General features: G+C 40.2%; 1 protein-coding gene across 11 annotated transcripts in view; it reads right to left on the minus strand.

Annotated features, from left to right (window-relative positions):
• The window catches only part of SLC44A5 (solute carrier family 44 member 5), a 371,344-nt gene that overhangs the window by 47,547 nt on the left and 305,711 nt on the right, over nt 1–18,086 (minus strand). For all 11 annotated transcript variants that reach the window (XR_011975904.1, XM_072649869.1, XM_072649871.1 and 8 more), the window contains one exon: nt 8,854–8,953. Coding sequence is in view for 10 of the 11 variants with exons in the window: in XM_072649869.1 (XP_072505970.1) it covers nt 8,854–8,953 (100 nt within the window). In the remaining variant the exon portion in view is untranslated. The remainder of the gene's footprint in view (nt 1–8,853; nt 8,954–18,086) is intronic.

Raw genomic sequence — 18,086 nt, forward strand, 5'->3', positions numbered from 1 at the left:
AGCTAATAGGATCATCATGGGTCTAGGGCTGGAAGGGACCTCAGAGGCCTCCTAATCTACCTCCCTCATTTGACAGATCAGGGAACTGCAACTCTGAAAATGAAGTGAATTCCCCAAAGTTCCATGCCTAGAAATTCCAGAGTGGATGTGAACTGAATCTACTGTGTCTGAACCTACTCCAAAGCCAGTGTTCACCATACTAAGTTGTCTCCAAAAAAGAGTCAATTTGAGGTTTTCAAAGCAGTGAGATAATATGACATGATCAGAATCACTGTCATTAAAATACAGCAATGGGAGGACTGTCATATTCAAAAGAAAAATATCTGATAGAAGGAGAGAGAGTATGCTAAGAAGACATACACCTAGAAATTTACCAACTTGAGAATGAAAGTGGGAGGAAGGGAGTTAGGGGAAAAGGAAGTGAGGGGGAGGGGAGAGGAAAAAGAGAATGAGAGAGAAGAAGAAGAAGAAGAAGAAGAAGAAGAAGAAGAAGAAGAAGAAGAAGAAGAAGAAGAAGAAGAAGAAGGGAGGGGAGAGAGGAGAAGGAGAGAGAGGAGAGAGAGACAGAGACAGAGAGACAGAGAGAGACAGAGAGAGGAGGGAAGGATAGGGAAAGGGGAAAGTAGAGAAGGAATGGGAGAGGGAGGGGGGAGGGGAAAGGAGAGGGAAGGAGAATAAGAAGTGGTATCTTTTTGAGATTACATTACTAACAAAGCCCGATAGAGGAAATCGATGAATTCTGAAAGCCATCACAAAATTGACTTGAAAGCAAGATGTCAAGAAGATGAATTTCAGGTTCTCTTGGTAATGGGCTCATTTCGTTCGATGTTGGAGATCTGACAGAATCTTAACTTGTGCTGCTGACATTTTATTTCTTAAAGGACAAAGGAGGTGAAGAGATCACATGGAAGAGTGGAAAGGACTGACAGTGCAGTGAGGACACCTCCTCTTCTAGCTCTCAGTCTATCATCCAGTGCTCCAACAAGGTAAGTCCTTAGCCTGGATTGAATTCTGATTAAGGAACAAGGGGAGAAAGTGCCCGGGTTTGAATGGACATTTTGATAGACAAAGGGGACACAGAGTAGAGAAGTTCCTTGACTCCAGGAGTTTTTAGCTTTGTCTCCCCAGCACCTAACACTATGGCACATAAGGTATTGTCAGTTGAAGAGAATGATCAAGTGTGGATCCTATCTTGTCAGAAAGCATGTTGGAAGTGAGAAATGATTTAAAAAGTCATTAGTCCATTGCCAAAGAAATATATGTGGATCAAGAAGGCTGAGAGGGTCTGAAGAATGGATAATCAAGACTGTTCAGGAATGATCTCAGTGAACAAAGAAAAGCGTGCCAATGGGCAGCTGTGGTCGGCCAGGGTTCTCAGTGACTCTGAATCAAGGGGGGCATGTTTGAAAGCTAGAAATAAGGACAAGTACCTGAGGAAGGGTACCAAGAAATGGAGCAGACCTTGGATAGAATTGTCAGAATGGTTAAAATTCAGAAGAACTTGAGGCTTTAGGGTAAAAAGTTAAGAAGGGTAAAAAGTGCTTTAAAGACTAGTTAGGGGGAGAAGAAGAAAGGCTACTCAGAATGCCTGGCAATGTAATGCTAAGCAGGTGACAATGGGAAAGCAGGATAACTCAGCTGCCATTTTGTCTCCATCTTCTTGGTCAAGGAGGAGAATCACATGTCTGGAAAAGAGTAGAACCACCCCGGTTAGGAAGGGGAAAGAGACAAGGGAGTGGTGGGGACATGGCAGAAGGCAGCCAGTGGAATCACAAGTCCACTGATCTTGGCTCAATTGAGTTAGGCTCTAGCCTGTGGAATGGGTTTGCAGCTGAGTTCCCAGACCCTTGTGTTTCAAAGAGCTTGTAGAAAATGGTGGAGGTGTTGGAAGACTAGAATTGGGTCAAAGATGACAGAATTTTTATAAGGGGTGAAAGAAAGCAGTAGAATCAACAACTGTCATCAGTAACCTTAATTTCTCCATCACCAAGCATTTATGAAGGAACTATTTTGTATCAAGTGATATGTGAGGTGCTGGAGACAAAAAGAGAAAAAAAAAAAGAAAGTCTTCTGCACTTGAGGAATGTATAGTTTAGTAAAATATGTGTGCACATCTGAGTGTGTGTTTGTGTACACAAGCTAATTTGGGATGAAAGTGATTCTAAAAGACAAATGGAAGGACAGAGAGCATTCCAAGCATGTGAAACAGCCAGTGCAAAGGTGCAGAGATGAGAGATGAAGTGCCATAAGTGAGAAACACTTAATAAAGTCATTTTGGTCACAGAGTGCATGAAGAGGAGTAAGAAAACTGGAATGTGGCTTGGGGCCACATTGGGAAGAGTTGTCATCACCAGAGGAATTTCTATTGGATCCTAAAGATAATAGGAAGCTGCTGAAATTTATTAAATTGGGAGTGACTTGGTCAGATGTGCTTTAGGAGAAATCACTTTAACAGCTGTGTGGAGAATTGATGGGAGTGAGGACAGACTCAAGCCAATTAGGTGGCAATTATGATAGTCTAAGCAAGAGGGGGTGAGGACCTGAACCAAAGGGGTGGTTGGGTGTATGGGTGAAGAAAAGATGGCAGATTGTGAGATGAGGAAATATTCCTGATGATACACAGCATCTGATTTGACCTGTGGTTGAAATGAGACCAAGGAGTAGAGAATAGTAATAATAATATCTAGAATTTAAATAGCACCTACTATGTGCCTGGCACTGTCCATGGTACTTTACAAACACTACCTCATTTGATCCTCCCAACAACCCCGGGAGGTTGGTCCTATCATTATCACTATTTTACACCTGAGGAAGCCTTGCTGGGTACAAGAATTTTGGTGCCCTTAACATACACAATAAAAAAGCTTGAAAGATGTAGAAGAATAATGTTCTCTTTTTGACGTGTTCAATTTGAGATGCCTATAAGATATCCAGCTAAAAATGTCCGACAGGCAGCTCAAGATGTGGGAATGAAGCTCAGAAGAGAGACAAGGGCTGGATATACAGGTCTGAGAATCATCACCATAGAGGTGATCAATGAGCCCCCGTGAGCCTGACATCCACCCCTAGTCAAATTTTAGAATGGACTTTGGGGAGCCTTATAGGACAGAAGGACCTGAAGAGCTATGGCCCATGGGGTCATGGAGAGTCAGACATCACCAAATGACAGAACAGCTAACAGAGGGATGGGTTCACTTAGAAAGGGCATAATTGGAATAAAGTTACTAAAAACAAATCTCGTCAAACCAGCCTCATTTATTATTGTGGTTGGTGTTTATTTTTTTGTTTGTTTTAAATTCAGTTATTAGAATAGTAAAGGAGAGAAATACTATAAATAGGAAATAAACATGAAGATGGTCACACCCTTGGATCTTTCTATTACCCACAATTGGGCCATTTCCATGTTCCATAATTCCCAAATCCCTTATCTGACCATGAGCTATTGACTTTTCACCACTCTCTCTTCCTTACCTTATAAAATCCTACTCTGTGTCCACACTGTGACCTCTAATGCCTCAATCCTTCAAATTACTCCCAGGGCAACTCCCCTGAACTAGCTGCTGTCTTCCCTTTTCTCCACCTTGACCCTTTGGTGAAGCAATCCAACTTTACATTGTTCTAGTCTCTTGAATCTATACCCCACCTTGTCATTCAGCCACATGCACCCTTCCAAGTCTCAGCCTTGGATCACGTGCTCCATTCACTGCTTTTAACTTAACACAGATTGAATTCACTACAGATTTATGTCACCTAACCTCAACTGGGCCCTCATTGCTACTAAGCAATCCTATTTTATTTCCCTTATCAACTGACCATCCCACTCTCCACAGTAGCTCTTCCAAAACTTCTTATCCCTCCTCAAATCTCCCATGGCTCCCCTCCCCCACCACTCTCTTACTAAGAACTTTGCCTGATATTTTATGAAAACAAATCAGGCCACTCACTGTTATCTCCTTCTTCCTCCTTTCTCATCTCGTGTTGCTCATGTACCTTCTCCCAATGTCTCTTCCTTCAGCCCCATCTCACATGATATGGTGGTCTTATTCCTTACCAAGGCTAACTCATGGCACAAGTCATCCATTTCCTCCTTTTCTCCTCCAATAGATTGCCCTTACTAGCATCCTCATTCTTTCACTTATTTTCAGTCTCTCCCTCTCTCCTGGCTCATTTTCTCCTGCCTACAAACATGTCCATGTCCCCCTTATCCTGAACTTCACTTGATCCTCCCATCCTTGATAACAATCATCCTATATCTCTTCTGTTCTTTGTAGCAAAAGTTCCCCAAAAGGGTAGAGGCTACCATAGAAGCTTCCACTTTCTGTCCTCTCATTCCTGCCTTAACCTCTTACAACCTGGCCTCTGACCTTGTCATTCCACTGAAACTGCTCTCTCCCAAGTTATCAGTGATGTCTTCATTGCTAAATCCAAGGACCTCTTCTCAATCCTAGTCCTCCCCAACCTCTCTGCAGCCTTTGACACTGGTGACTCTCCTCTACTTGAAACTTTCTCCTCTCTAGTTGTCCTCTGGTTGCCCTCCTATCTCTCTGATCACTCTTCAGGCTCCTTTGCCAGATCCCCCTCATAGAGGGCAACAGCATCCTCCCAATCCCTCAGGCTCACAATGTAAGAGTCATCCTGGATTCATCACTAGCTCTCTCACCCTCCCCCATATCCAATATGTCATCAAGACCTGTCCATTTCATCTCTGTAAGATCTCTCAAATATGCCTCTTTCTCTTCTCTGACACTGCTACCACCGTGGTGTAGGCCTTCATCACAGGACTACTATAATACTCTGCTTATAGGTCTGCCTGTCTCAAGTCTTTCCTCACTCCATTCCATGCTCTGTTCAGCTACCAAAGTGACATCCCTAAAGCTCATTTCCAATCATGCGACTGCCACCTCATTCAATAAACTCCAATGACTTCCTATTACCTCCAATGATTAAACACAAAATGCCCTATTTGGCCTTCAAAGACGATCATGACAGCCCCCTCCTACATTTCCAGGGGTCCAACCTTTCAATTTGACTGAGTGACGCTGGCCTCCTGAGTGTTCCACAAACAAGGTTCTGGGCATTCTCTGGTCATTCTCCTTGCCTAGCCTACTCTCCCTCTTCTACTCTGACTACTGACCTCTCTGGCTCCTGTAAGTGCCAACTAGAACCCCACGTTTTGCAGGAAGCTTTCCCTAACACCTCTTAATTCCAGCGTTTCCCTGGTTAATGCTTTTCTTTATCCTGCATATGTTGGGTTTGCACATATTTGTTTGCTTGTGGATTCCCTTATTAGACTGGGAGCTCCTTGAAGGCAGGAATTGTCTTTTGCCTTTTGATATGCCTAGTGCTTAGCAAAGTGCCTAACACAGAGCAGGCATTCAATAAATATTTACTGACTGGCGGAGATAAAGTAAGGGCTTCAGAATGTTGTATGTCAGACAGGAGTCACAGACCTGACTAGATTGTTGGTCAACTTTCATCCTGGACTATCAAGCTACAAATGGTTCAACTTCTCCTAGACTTAGCTCCAATATCTTTCAGAGCTCAAAATGAGAGGCAGACCCATGGAATCACATAGAAAAGCTTCTTTCCAACCTAGAGCCCTCTCATGTTTCCAACCTTCATACACCTGACTCCCTTCCCCAGACCCTGGGATCTAGTAGCATTGCTTACCCTGCTGTCCACACTAGACTCTGTCTCCAACACTAAGGCTCTTTTCCTGGCTGTCCCCTACTCTGGTTTCCCTGGATTCTTGCAAATCTCATAAAAAAATCCCACCTTCTGCAAGAAACCTTGCTTAGTCTCCCTTAATCCTATTTTCTTCCATCTATCCATAGTTATTTGCATATTGCTACCTCTGAGGCATTAGATTGTGAGCTCCTTGAGGACAGGGATTATTTTTGTCTTTCTTTGTATCTCAATCATTTAGCATTATGTTTGGTACAGGTAAGCTCTTAACAAATGCTCTTTGTCTAAATGGTTGGTGCACAAAGAACACACTGAAACAGACTTGATACTAAAGGCCAGTATGTAACTAGGAATTGCCAAATGAGCAACACATGCCAAGACATGAGCACATATTCCATTCTAAACTCTGTCTGTACCAGTGGGCCTTGTGGACAGAGGCCTGACCATGTCATTTTTCATGGCCCTGTTTGTGACCTTTGGATCACAGCCCATGTTTGACTTGGGATTTCCCCTTGGAACTTTGTCGACAATTCAATTTATATTGGTTCTAATTGCTGGGACCCTAAGTTTGGACAATCCTTGATAGACTAATAAAGCTGGCAGATATTTAGAAGCCCGGCCAGCAGTATCTGTTCTGGAGTAAAGAGCAGACCGTCAACACTTGGAACTCATCACTGCTGCCAACAAGAAAATCCTTTAAAACTTAACTTGTGGGGGACTAGACGAGAAGGAAAGACATGGATAAAACTAAGGTAAAAAGTCCCAGCACAGATTTCTAGTGAGTGGGGATGGACATCAAGAAGCTAAGAAGAAATGGGTGCATAGTCATGCCTCAGCTCCAGAACAGACACACGGACAGCATGGCTGAAGTTGAGTGATCGTCAATGGCTCTAAGTGAAAGCACTTAGTCAAAAGCTATTTCTCCCAATCCATTGACTCTGGCCTCTCCGATAGCTTTACTGGCAGAGGATATGACAACCCACCTGTTGTCATAATCAGCATAATCTTATCCTAGCTACCAATTTTGTTTTTTGGAATCACTCTATCATACACAACTCAGTCCCAAGCTTTCTTTCAAATTACCCGAGTAATGATGACAGTTTTAAGAATATTGATAATATTTTCATACACAAGGAAAAAAATAGTTTGACCTTAATGAATCTCTTATGATTAGTCTTTGGTTTTTTTCCTTGTATTTCTTCTGAATCTTTAGCAAATATTCTATAGCAAATTTTCTATAGCAAATTTTCCATTGAGTTCTGGTCTTTTTATCACAAATATCTTAAAGTCTTTCAGTTTGTCAAATGTCCTTTTTTTTATTATTATTAAGGATTGTACTCAACTTTTCTGGGTAAGTTACTCTTGATTGCAACCTCAATTCTTTTGCTCATTAAAATCCAATGTTCCAAGACCTACTGTCTTTTAATATGGAACCTATATTTAATATAGAACCTACTAGCAGATCTCTTGAGCTCAGGAGTTCCGAGATATAGGGGCTATGCTGCCTGGGTGTTATCACTCAGTTTGGCATTATTATAATGAGCCCTGAGTGGGTGGGGCAAAGAGGCAGATATGTAATAAGAAGTCTATGAATTTATGTAGAGAGGGAGCCACCTTTCCATCATAACAGTTGCTCCAGTGGCTAAACTGTTGCCTGAAGATTCTAGGTGCCGTAACACCTGAGAACCGAAATTTATCAGCACCATGGCCAATGACTTGTTTTGCCTTTTGGCTACTGGCAATGGTGTTACTCCAGTGAACATTTTTTTTTAAATGCATTGATTTGGATATATAAATTCATAGACTTCTTCTTACATATGTTCATGACATAAACCTGAGAGGGATAATGGCTGCTAATTTGGATGACAGAATCCAAAAAAATTCCAGCAGGTTAAATTGAAATTGACATGATAAAAGTGAATTGTGATATATAAATATATGCACAATATTCATTTGTATTACATATATGTGTGTGTATATATATATATATATATATACTATAAATAATGTATATATAGATACATGTCTATGTTATACCCACATATAGCTTTAACTTATTTTTTTTTAATTGGAAAATAAAGAATGAAGGAGTTACAGCTAGAGAGCAGCAATGTATTGTAAATTCAATATGAGTCAATGGTGTGAATTCAAAAAGGTTATTGTGATATTGCACTACATTAATCAATATATAATTTCCAGGAAAAGATAGGACATTGTACCATTATATTTGACTGTTCAGATAATATTCAGAGCATTATATTTTTAAAGGAATACTGACAAGCCTGAGTGTGTCCATAAAAGGTAAATCAGGACAGTGGAGGAACTCATAAGTATGCTGGTCAGGAATGTTTGGGGGATGGTTAGCCTGGAGAAGAAATTAGTGGGGGGTTGATTGTGACTACAAGTATTTGAAAGGCTGTCATGTGGAAGAATAGATGTTTTTCTCTTTGGTCCTCAAGGGAAGTACCAGGAATAGGGGAGGCATGGAGAGGTGGGAGAATGGTAACAAGAAATTAATGACAGAGCTGTCTGAAAAGGGAATTGTGATAAAGGGAGTTCCCCATTTGCAGAGATATTTAACAAAAAGAGAAATGGACTTCTCATAGGTTTTGTAGATTTATCTTCAAAATAGGTCAAAAAATTTAAGAGTTGGAGGGGATCTTAAAATTCTCTTATCTAACTTTTTACAGACGAGGAAACCGAGGCCCAGATAGATGGAGTGACTTGACTAGTGTTACACAAATAAGAAGTATATTCTGAATTGGAGTTGGACTAGACAACTTCTCCTGCAGCTCCATTTATTTTTTCTAATCATATATGTGATTTAATAATATCCTGGTCATTCCTGTTACCAATGGAGATATGCTACTTGGAGAGTCTCCAGAGACAGCAGGAGATTAAATGCCTTGTCCAGGGTCATCCAGCCCATACATCTCTAAAACAGAACTTGGATCTGAATATTCCTGACTGAGGCTGGCTCTGTCTACAACCACATATAGTTGGGTATCACATTATTCTACCAACCTCTGACCAGGTATATTACTCTAAATTCTCACCCAAGCCCTGTCTGCCAAAGTGTCTCTTTGGGTATGACTGAGCATCCAACCAAATCATGGTGTCTCCTAAGGACAATCACTCTCATTTGGTATTGCATGACCAGCAGCTTACCTGCTCCCTTCCTTCAGCAATGTAACAGCAATTTGGATTCTCTTTCTCAGGTACAAAATAGCAAGGAGAACAAAGACGTCCAGGATGCTAAGTAGAATCACTAGAAAAGAGCACACGTTTGAAGTTGTGACTCCCAAACAGCAGGACTTTGGGGCTCCCCTAGGAGATTGGCTTTATAATCCTATTTGCCATGGAGCCTCACTTCAAGCAAATGTTTCACCTCTCTGCAAAAACCAAACCACACCTCAAGATGCTGTTTTCAAAGATGCCATGAAAGTATAGCCAGCAGTGAGCCAGTCAGCCAGCTGACCCTGCAGAGATCTCTAAGACCATTCTTTACTTCAGACATAGGAAAATAATTACATTATTTGGAGGAACATTTCTGAGGGGTCCAGGTCCATGATTTCTTTAGTGTGGAAACTCCTTTGACCCATGCACATCAGCAACTCATCTGAAATTAATAACCTAAAAAAGTGACTTGGGACTCAGAGAGGGTAGGTGAGTTGCCCAGGGTCACACAGCTCTTGTGGCAGAGGCAAAACTTGCCCCTGGTTCTTCCTGAGGCTACAGTTAGCTTTTACTTCACAATGCCACTCCAAGTGCCTTAAGTGCTTCCCATATACATTACTGTGTTCATATTACTGGCCTTCCCCTCCCCCCCAGCTGAATATAAGCTCTCTGAAGGCAAAGACGTTTGACTTGTAGCTTCCTATCCCTGTCCCTAGCATTGAGACTCATAATAACAGCAGGTAATATTTACACAGCTCTTTGGATGTTTATAAAACGTATTGTATGCCTCACTTGAGCCTTACAACAACACTGTGATGTAGCTATTATTATTACCACTCCCATTTTACAGGTGAGGATGTTGGGGCTGCCCTGTCCAGGATCACATGACTGGTAAGTGTGTGGGGCAGGATTCAAATTCAGGTCTTCCTGACTCCAAGTCTAGTGCACTCGGCTATTTAGATACTCTGACAGAGCATTTCCTAATCATTCCTGTTTATGTGGCATTTTAAGGGTTATAAACCACCTTGCCGCTGCCTTGTTTAAGCATCTATTAGATGTTGATTTATTGGTTGAGAGTGGGGAACAACTAGGCTGTAAGTTTCTGGAGAGCAATTTTCTTTACTTTTTATCCCCAGTACTTAGCACAAAACCAGGCACACGGGCAGCACCTAGCAAGAGGGTGTGGACTTGACTAGCTGCCATGCCTTCTTCTTCTTTTTGAAACTTTAATTAATTTATTTATTTTTGGTTTTCAACATTCATTTCCACAAGATTTTGAGTTCCAAATTTTCTCCCCATCTCTCTCCTCCCCCTACCCCAAGACACCAGGCATTCTGATTATCCCTTTCCCCAATCTTCCCTCTTTTCTATCACACCCCTCCCTTCCCTATCCCCATCTTCTCTCTTTTCTTGTAGGGCAAGATAGATTTCTATACCCCATGACCTGTATTTCTTATTTCCCAGTTGCATGAAAAAACAATTCTCAACATTCATTCTTAAAACTTTGAGTTCCAACTTCTCTCCTTTCCTCCCTCCCCACCCATTCCCGCTGAGAAGGCAAGCAATTCAATATAGGCTATATATGTGTAGTCAAGCAATAGACTTCCATAATAGTCATGATGTGTAAGGCTAACTATATTTCCTTCCATCCTATCCTGCACCCCATTAATTCTATTCTCTCTTTTGACCTTGTCTCTCCCCAAAATTGTTTACTTCTAATTACTCTCTCCTCCCATTTTTCCTCCCTTCTATTACCCCTCCACCCCACTTGTCCCTTTCTCCCCTACTTTCCTGTAGTGTAAGATAGATTTTCATAGTAAATTGAATGTGCATGTTATTCCCTCCTTAAGTCAAATATGCTGAGAGTAACCTTTACTTTTTCCCTCTCACCTCCCCGCTTTCCCCCTCCATTAAAAAAGCCTTTTCTTGCCACTTTTATGAGAGATAATTTGCCCCATTCCATCTCTCCCTTTATCCTCCCAATATGTTCCTCTCTCACCCCTTAATTTTATTTTTTATGATATCATCCCTTCCTATTCAACTCACCCTGTGCTCTCTGTCTATATGTTTATAATCCCTCCAACTATCCAAATACTGAGAAAAGTCTTAAGAGTTATAAATATGATCTTTCCATGTAGGAATATAAACAGTTCAACTTTAGTAAGTCCCTTATGATTTTTCTTTCCTGTTGATCTTTTTCTGCTTCTCTTGATTCTTGTGTTTGAAAGTCAAATTTTCTATTCAGCTCTGGTCTTTTCATCAAGAATGCTTGAAAGTCCTTGATTTCATTGAATGACCATTTTTCCCCCTCAAGTATTACACTCAGTTTTGCTGGGTAGGTGATTCTTGGTTTTAGTCCTAGTTCCTTTCACTTCTGGAATATCATATTCCAAGCCCTTCAATCCCTTAATGTATAAGCTGCTAGATCTTGTGTTATCCTGATTGTATTTCCACAATACTTGAATTATTTCTTTCTGGTTGCTTGCAATATTTTCTCCTTGACCTGGAAACCCTGGAATTTGGCTACAATATTCCTAAAAGGAGTTTTCCTTTTGAGATGTCTTTTAGGAGGTGATCAATGGATTCTTTCAATATTTATTTTGCCCTCTGGTTCTAGAATATCAGGGCAGTTTTCCTTGATAATTTCATGAAAGATGATGTCTAGGCTCTTCTTTTGATCATGGCTTTCAGGTAGTTCCATAATTTTTAAATTGTCTCTCCTGCATTTATTTTCCAGGTCAGTTGTTTTTCCAATGAGATATTTCACATTATCTTCTATTTTTTCATTCTTTTGGTTTTGTTTTGTAGCTTCTTGGTTTATCTCGTAGTCATTAGCTTCCCTGAACTCCACTCTCATTTTTAAAGAACTATTTTCTTCAGTGAGCTTTTGAACCTCCTTTTACATTTGGCTAATTTTGTTTTTCAAAGCATGCTTCTCCTCATTGCCTTTTTGGACCTTTTCAGTTATTTGTGTTAGTCTATTTTTAAAGGTGTTATTTTCTTCAGCATTTTTTGGGGGTCTGCTTTAGCAGGCTATTGACTCGCTTTTCACAATTTTCTTGCATTGTTCTCATTTCTCTTCCCAATTTTTCCTCCACCTCTCCTATTTGATTTTCAAAATCCTTTTGAGCTCTTCCATAGTCTAAGACCATTGCATATTTTTTGGGAGGTTTTGGATGCAGAAGCCTTAACTTTTATGTCTTCCTCTGATGGTATGCATTATTCTTCCTCATCTGAAAGGATGGAAGAAAATATCTATTCACCAAAAAAGTAGCCTTCAAAAGTCTTATTTTTTCCCCTTTTTGGGGGCATTTTCTCAGCCAGTTACTTGACTTTTGAGTCCTTTGTCAAGTGGAGGATATACACAGGGGCCCTATAAGCTCTCAATTCCTCCAAGGGGGCACAATCAAGGGAGAGGAATTTACTCCTTTCCTGGTCTGTAATCTGGCCTGGGAGAAATCCCAAGCTCGTCTGCTCAAGATCTATGAGTAATATTCCCTGTCCAGAACCTCAACTCAACCACACCAGTGCTTTCACTCATCCCAGAGCTGCCACTCAGGGATGAGATCCAGATCAGTGGCTCAATTCCCCCAGGGTCTTTAGGCTGAGGGCTCCAAAAATGGCTGCTGCTGTTGCTGCCTGGAACCAACACTAGGGCAGTACCCTACTCCCTTCTCACCCTGGTGAAAGAGCTTTCTCACTGACCTTTGAAACTGTCTTTGACATTTGTGGGTTGAGAAATCTGGAAACCACAGCTGTTGCCTATGATTCCTCATCCTGAAACCTGCTCTGATCCTGTGGCTGGGCTGTGCTTCTCTCTCAGCCAGTGTGATAGACCTTACCTGTCAGCCTTCCAGCTGCCTTGGGCTGGAAATCTCTTTCACTCTGCCATTTTGTGGCTTCTGATGCTCTAGAATTTGTTTAGAGTCACTTTCTACTTGTATTTCATGGGCTATAGGAGGATAGCTACAGCAGGTCCGTCTTTCTGCTCCATCATCTGGGCTCCAGCCACCGTTACCCCACTCCTGTAGCTGTCATTTCTTTATCACTTGAAGATCCAAAGTGTTTAACAGACCTAATATCTCTCAAGAGACTGAAGATATGCAAGCAGTCAGGTCAATGGAAATGACCTCTCCTGTTTCTATTGTGTGTGATTCTCAATCCACCTCCCCACTTGAGAAAAGCAGCTTGGCCTCAGAAACTCATTCAATATCACGTCACTATGAAGTACCAAAACAGACTTAACAGACTGGGTCTTTCTGGATGCCAGATCCAGTGTGCACTCCACTACACCAATAATGGGAGGGGCAAGGAAAGGAGAATAATGCCTTCTACAAACCACTTTGGACCACTGTGCCTGCTCATTTCTCTCTTTTTTCCCTTACTATTATCTCACATTTTGGTTAATATCTCAAGGATGTTGGAATGTTATGTTGCATATGAAATAAGGTTTTGGTAATGAATCATATAACTTCAGTGCAATGCTCTCCTTCTGGTTAAGAGCACATTTTAAAATTTCATGCAAATTTATTCCCTTCAGACACAAAAATTAGTACCAAATGAGAGAGTTTAATATGGCCATATTAAAAAGTAGCAAATGCTAGGCTGAAATCACCACCTACTGATGTTGGGACAAGTTGATCATTTAGGTCAGGGAAATGAGATATGTCAGAAATACTTTAATTTCTGGCTTTACATAAATGATAAACAGCCCATTGAACATTAAAATGTCTATTCCCTGGGAGATAAGGCATCTATTGAACAATAAAAGCTGCCCTTCCTCCTTAAGTCTTAATATAAGCCAGAGGTTTGGAGCTGAAGGAGACTTTAAGATCCTCTAATTCAGCATTCTCCATTTGCAACCAAGGAAGTTGAGACCTAGAGAAAATATATGACTGGTGCTAGGCATTTATAAATCTAGGATGAGAACTTAGATCTCCTGGTTCTTCCTCCAGATTCCTTTGTCCTGGACTACTACTTTTCTTGTTATAATATTAAAGTGTTATAGATGGGGGTCTTTTATTATTATCAGATAAAAGGAGATACAACATGTTTTAATGGACAGGGAGCTGGCTCCAAATTAAGGAAGACCTGGGTTCAAGTCCTTTCCCTGGCATGTAATGACCATGTGACTTGGGAAAATCCTTGAATCTCTCAGTTTTTCAGGGAAAGCTAGAACTCTTTATTGTAGAGATGGTACCAATTTGCACCTAGAATTTCCTACATCAATGGAACTACATCCTATCCCCTAGTGTAAAAATGTATTTGCCAGATCTTTCTACAGTTCAATACAGTTCCATAGTAATGTCTTTGACATTGAGTATATGAGGCTCCCCTTGATGGAAATTATTTGTGAAAGACCTGATGAAACAAGAATGTTTGTTTGTGAGCACTGAATGTGAGCATTCCTTTGAGAGTCCTTAGCCCTGCTGATGGCACATCCATCTCATCTCAGTGGAAAATATTGGATTTTAACTGCCTTTAAAAAAGTAGACTGATGTAAGAAAGAGTAGATTTTTGTAATATCCCTCACCCCTTCCCCTCCTCTATGTCTCTGTCTCTCAGGTACTGTATGTGTGTGTCTCCTTTCACCCTGACCCTTCTCAAAAGAATTTTGCTTCTGATCTGTTTCTCCCAATCTGCCCTCCTTTTTATCCACACCTCCCCTTGTCCCCTTCCCCTCCTAATTTCCTGTAGGGAAGGATATATATACCCAACTAAAGGTGCATGTTATTGCCTCTAAGCCAATTCTGATGAGAATGAGATTCAAGTGTTGTTGGTCATGCCTCATCTTCCCCTCCACTGTAAGAACTCTTCCATGACTCTTTTAAGATAATTTATCCCATTCTACCTCTTCCTTTTCACCTCTCCCAATGCATCCTTCTTTCTCACCCCTTCATTTTATTTTTTAGATATTATCCCACCATAATCAGCTCACACTCATGCCATGCATGTATACATACATGTATATTTTATATATACACACATATATATGGATATACATATATATATTCACATTCCTTCTAACTATACACATATACACATTCCTTCTAATTGCTCTAATAATGACAAAATCCTTAGGAGTTACAAGTATCCTCCTCCCATGATGGTTGGCAAACAGTTTATCCTTATTGAATTCCTTATGATTTCTCTTTCCTTTTTACCTTTCATGCATCTCTTGAGTCTTATATTTGAAACAGAATTTTCAATTCAGCTCTGGTATTTTCATTAGGAATGCTTATAAGTCCTTGTTTAATTAAACATATATATAATATATATATATGTAAAATTTTCCTTCATGAAGTATTATTGTTTTTCTGGGTGAGAGATTCTTGGTTTTAATCCTAATTCCTTTGTCATCCAGAATATAATTTTCCAAGTCCTTCAGTCCTTTAACATAGAAACTGCTAAGTCTTGTTTTATCCTACCTCTGGTTCCATGACGTTCAAATGGTTTCTTTCTGACTGCTTGCAATATGTTTTTCTTATATAGGAGCTCTGGAATTTGATTATAGTATTGCTGGGAGTTTTCATTTTGGGGTCTCTTTCTGGTGATGATGGAAAAATTCTTTCAATTTCTGTTTTGCTCTTTGGTTCTGTATTCCTTGATAATTTCTTGAAATATGATGTCTGGGAACTTTATTTGTCTCAGTTTTCAGGTAGTCCAGTAATTCTCAAACTATCTCTCCTCAAGCTATTTTCCCAGATCAATCAACTCTCTTTCTTTTTCTGTGGAGTCAGTAAGTTAAGGGACTTGCCCAGGGTCACACAATAGTAAGCTTCTGAGGCTGAAATTGAACTAAAGTCCTCCTGACTTCAGGGTCAGTGCTCTATCTACTGGGCCACTCACATACCCCTCAGGTCAGTTGTTTTCCAATGAGATATTTCACATTTTCTTCCATGTTTTCAAAATTCTTTTGATTTTGTTTTATTTTTCCTTTATGTCTCATGGACTCATTCAATTCCCCTTGTTTTAAGGAATTATTTTCTTCAGTGAACTTGTGTACCTTCTTTTTCCTTTGGTCAACTATGCTTTTAAAGAAGTTCTCTTCAGTGAAATTTTGTGCCTCTTATACCATTTGGTTTATTCTGTTTTTAAGGTGCTATTTTCTTTGGTATTTGGGGGCTTTTTTTAAACCAAGCTGTTGACTATCTTTTTCATAATTTTCTTACATCACTCTCATTTCTTCTTTTCAATTTTCCCTCTACTTCTCTCATTTGATTTTTAAAATACTTTTTGAACTCTTCAAGGAATTCTTTTTTGGGGGGAACGTGGTGGCTGAGACCAATTCACACTTTTCTTTGAGACTTGGATGTAGCTGTTTTGACTTTTTTGGCTTCTTCTGTGTTTGTGTTTTAGTCTTCCCTGTCACTCTAGTAACTTTCTAGCATCAGGTTCTCTTTTGTTGTCAATTGCTCATTTCTCCAGCTTGTTTCTTGACTTTTAGCTTCATGTTAAAGTTTGTGTCTGCTTCTGTGGTAAAGGGGGTACTGTCCCAAACTCCAGGTTTTTCATGTTGCTATTTTCAGAACTAGTTCTGGGGGTCTGTAAGTTTTCAATTCTTCCAAGTTTGCCTGACCTAAACAGAGGTGTGGTCGCTGCTCCCCTGCCTTGTGCTCTGCTTGCTGAGGAACCACAAGCACTCTTTTCCAACATGGAACTGTGACTAGGTTCCTCACTCGTGCTAGTACTCCTCTTCACCCTGGACAATGACCTGGAACTGAGTATGGGCAATGCAATAGTGTCCCACACCCAGTACCAGCAAAGGGTCCCCTATGATTGCCTTCCGTCCAGTTCTCTGATCCCCTTACTGTCTAGAGCTGAAAGTTCTAGAAACTTCTGCTACCAATTCAGTTCTTGAAGTCCTGCTGGTGGCTTGCTGCAGCACAGCTTGCACTGGATTGAGCTCCACTCTCAGCCCAGTGAGGCAGACCTTTCCTGCCAATCTTATAAATTACTTTGGGCTATAAAATTGTTTCAGCCAGTTCTTTAGTTGGTTCTGTTGCTCCAGAATTCATTTTAAGGCATTGTTTTAAGGTTGTTTGGAGGAGAACTTGGGAGAGGTCAGGCAGTCCCTGCCTTTGCTCTGCTATCTTCCATTTAACTTTGTAAAAAGTGTTTTTTATCTAGTTCTCTAATTTTAACAACTTTAAGAATATGCAAAATTAATTTTGGGCATATATTATTTTTTAATTCTACAATGAAAAATTTGGACCAACATTTGGTCACAAAAGGATCCTATTAAGGATAAGAATAAACTACTTCTTTTATTAACTAATTCACAAGGTAGGGAATTTTGACCCCAATTCATTAAAAATTCCTTGCATGCATATCAGATGAATTATGATGAGATTTTCATATCCAAATGCTTTCAAAGTCATTGACAAGGTCTATGTCCATTGAAAATACAGCATTGTCTTCCATTATAAATCAATTCCACTTCAATGAGTTTCATTTAGTATGCTAACTTCATTTCATTTGAGAGACGAAGAGTATTATTGTAACCATGTTTAATCCTATTAACACTCAAAAGCAGAGGAACATTGTAGAGTACCAGACAGGTAAGAAAAACCTAGGTTCTAGTCCTGACTCTAACCCATACCAGCTGTGTGACCTTGGACAATTCATTGTCTCCCAGTGTCCTAGGGAACTCTTAAGATAGAGGTTCTTTGTCTTTTTTTTGTTCATAGAACCTTTTGAGAGTTTAGTTAAGCCTATGGACCCCTTCTCAGAATAAGTTTTTAAATGCATAAAATAAAATATGTACGATTCCAAAGGAAGTCAATTATTTTGAAATACAATCTCCCTCTCTATAGTTTCTATGTATTATATGTGGATGCATGTATATATGTGTATATATATATATCATACTCATGGTCTATATGCATGAACCCAAAAGTTAAAAATCCCTGTCCTAAGGCCATGGGTTGCAAGGAAAGTGCTGATCTGAATGAACAAGGTAAGTTCTTTATGTGGTTGGTGCTCCCTACAGAGATGGAAACCCAACTGGAGGAAGGGGTATGGGGGAGACTAGATGAGGAGAAGGGAGAGAATAAAAGAGAGGATGGGAGCAGAGAGAGGAAATGTTTATAACCATGGGATCATATGATATGATAACTAGAAGGAACTAGAGAGAACATTGAGTTCAGTGTCCTCATTTTATAAATGAAGAAGCTAAATCCCAGCAGGGCTGACATTCTCAGGGTCTTGTGATCTCTGATGGA

This window comes from Notamacropus eugenii, chromosome 2 (assembly GCF_028372415.1).
Source record: "Notamacropus eugenii isolate mMacEug1 chromosome 2, mMacEug1.pri_v2, whole genome shotgun sequence".
Lineage (NCBI taxonomy): Eukaryota > Metazoa > Chordata > Mammalia > Diprotodontia > Macropodidae > Notamacropus > Notamacropus eugenii.